This window comes from Myotis lucifugus, unplaced genomic scaffold, assembly GCF_000147115.1.
Source record: "Myotis lucifugus unplaced genomic scaffold, Myoluc2.0 scaffold_485, whole genome shotgun sequence".
In the NCBI taxonomy this organism is placed as follows: Eukaryota; Metazoa; Chordata; class Mammalia; order Chiroptera; family Vespertilionidae; genus Myotis; species Myotis lucifugus.
The window spans coordinates 31,503-34,242 of NW_005871533.1; the positions used below are offsets into that span (position 1 = coordinate 31,503).

Consider the following 2,740-nt stretch of genomic DNA (forward strand, 5'->3'; position numbering starts at 1 on the left):
TGGGCACAGCCCCCACCCCCTCCTGGCCTAGGTCCAGCCTGGAGAGCTGCATGCTGCCTGTTTTAAACTTTTCTTAAAATCTCACCTCTGTGTGGGAGCAGACTCCAGGTTTGTTCCTAGTGGACGGACGGCTAGGACTTTGGTCCAGGCCTGGTGGCTGGTCAGAGTCCCCTCTGGCTTTCTCAGGGGAGGTCAGTCCTCCCCCAGCGGCTGGAAGAAAGCCCAGGCTCTGCCCTCAGATGCCCACCTGGAGTCACTGCTCTCTGGGGCTCTCCGAGAGGGGACCCCCCCCCCCGGCTTGTTGGGTGTAAGGGAGTAGCCCGCTGAACCCACTGTATTTCTTTTTTCAATTATTATTTTTAATATATTTTAAATTAATTTCAGAGAGGAAGGGAGAGGGAGAGATAGAAACATCAATGATGAGAGGGAATCATTGATTGGCTGCCTCCTGCATGTCCCCTACTGGGGATCGAGCCCACAACCCAGGCATATGCCCTTGACCGGAATCGAACCCGGGACCCTCCAGTCTGCAGGCCAACGCGCTATCCACTGAGCCAAACCTGCCAGGGCACCCACTGTATTTCTTAAACTTGCCAGGAGGGAGTATAGAGGCCTTCCATCCTCTAGCAGTGGTTCTCAACCTTCTGGCCCTTTAAATACAGTTCCTCATGTTGTGACCCAACCATAAAATTATTTTCGTTGCTACTTCATAACTGTCATGTTGCTACTGCTATGAATCATAATGTAAATATCTGATATGCAGGATGGTCTTAGGCGACCCCTGTGAAAGGGTCGTTCGACCGCCAAAGGGGTCGCGACCCACAGATTGAGAACCGCTGCTCTAGGGGTCCTAGAACCACCACTGTCTGGAAAGTACCCAGCTCGATCCCTGGACCAAATCCTTCGGCCCTGTCAGAGCTGCCTTCACGCCTCTGGTTGGGATTTATACCATTGGCCTAGACCTGTGGTCGGCAAACTGCGGCTCGAGAGCCACAGGTTGCTCTTTGTTGCCATGAAGGTGCTCATCGTGCAACAAGGACCCAGCTGTCCTGGATGGCATTTTGGCAGAACAGATCAGATAGGCCTCTCCACTTAACAGTACAGAGCCCCCTAAAGCCAGGCCAGGTCCCCTCCCAGCTCTGACAGGTGTTCATGTGCCTCGGGCTGGGATGGGGAGGGGCGGTTCCAGTCCTGCAGACACAAGGATCAGCGCTGTGGGGGGAACAGGGCGGCTTGTTTCCCAGGGAAAGGAGGTTTCAGAGAGGGGCTCGCGCCACTAGGACCACATGCTACCGACTGGGACCAGGAGACCTGAGTTCTGCTTTCAGCGTGGCTGCAACCCAGCTGGGGACCTTGGGCAAGTCCTTCCCTCTCTGGCCTGTCATCCACAGAATAAGGATGTTACGCCAAAGAGCTCTGAAGCCTCAACCAAACTCTAAAACGCAGCGAGCCCCTCTGCCCCGCCACAGCGGGCAGCCCATCAGTGGGCTCCCAGGCCCCTCCCAGCCCAACTCCGAGGCTGCCCATTGCCAGCCGCCCGCAGGCCCCAGACGAGCTCTCCCTCATCGTCCAAGTCACTTTGCCCCTGGGTCTCATCACACTCTCCACTTGCTCTTTCAAGCAAGACTAATACACCTGCTCGGCGCCAGGTACTGATCTAGGTCCTGGGGCTATCAGAGAAGGAACAGGCAAAACCCCTGCCCTGTGAGCTGATAGTCAGGAGAGGCGAACAAGGTAAGTGCGCAAGCTGTTTGGTGCGTTAGGTGATCTGTGCTAAGGAGAAGAAGCTAAGTGGGGAGGGAGTGCGGGAAAGGGGAGGGTGCCGTTTAAAATCAATAGTTGGGGAAAGTCCCCTGGAGAGGGTGACATTGAAGCGCAGACTTGAAGGCAGCCAGGGATGAGCCCTGGGGGGTGTGGGGCGAGGACCTTCCAGGCAGAAGCAACAGCCAGTGCAAAGACTTCGCTCCCGGCCTGCATCCCCTCCCAAGTGGGGGCTCCCCCAGTCAGCCCCTGTGTCCTGGTCGCCTTGGGGTCCCCGAGGCCCCGCTCAGAATGAATGCTCAGCACATGAAAGGGGGTCCTCTGGCTTCTTTCTCACACTGCTCGTCCCTTCTCCCACCCTCCGCCCCTCCCTCCAGACTTGCACTTGGCCGCTGAGCTGGGGAAGACGCTGCTGGAGAGGAACAAGGAGCTGGAGGCGTCGCTGCAGCACATGTACGCCACCAACGAGGAGCAGGTGCAGGAGATCGAGGTGAGGCCCGCCCTGCGCATCCGGGCAGCCCTCTTGCACTGTCTCTACCCCCCAAAGCACACCTGTTCCTAGAAGTGGGAGGAGAGCCCAGGCAGAGACGTTCTCCCGAACCCTGTTCTGAAAGGTCACTCACCCACCACCCCCTGCCGACCCCCAGTACCTGACCAAGCAGCTGGACACACTGCGGCACGTGAATGAGCAGCACGCCAAGGTGTACGAGCAGCTGGACCTGACAGCCCGAGACCTGGAGCTGACCAACCAGAAGCTGGTGCTGGAGAGTAAGGCTGCGCAGCAGAAGATCCACGGGTGAGGGCCGGGTGGGGGATCGTGGGGAAGAGGGGCGGCGAGGGGAGGCCCAGGACTGGGAGTGCTGTGGGCATAGGGACCCAGGGCTGTGACACCTGCTCCTTCTCCCAGAAGCCCAGGCTGGGGACCTGGGATGGTAGTGAGTTTGCCTGAGGAGGGCTGGCCCCTCCCCTTAAAGTCCCT

General features: G+C 58.3%; 1 protein-coding gene across 2 annotated transcripts in view; it reads left to right on the forward strand.

The window, feature by feature from the left end:
- CDR2L (cerebellar degeneration related protein 2 like) overlaps positions 1 to 2,587 on the forward strand; it is a 6,811-nt gene extending 4,224 nt beyond the window's left edge. The window contains exons 2-3 of one of the 2 annotated variants that reach the window (XM_014445884.2): positions 2,139 to 2,251; positions 2,376 to 2,587. In XM_014445884.2, coding sequence (XP_014301370.1) covers positions 2,139 to 2,251; positions 2,376 to 2,561 — 299 coding nt within the window. In that variant the 3' untranslated portion in view covers positions 2,562 to 2,587. The remainder of the gene's footprint in view (positions 1 to 2,138; positions 2,252 to 2,375) is intronic. The other variant, XM_006103450.3, reaches the window with a different exon arrangement.
- The last annotated feature ends 153 nt before the right edge of the window (positions 2,588 to 2,740 follow it).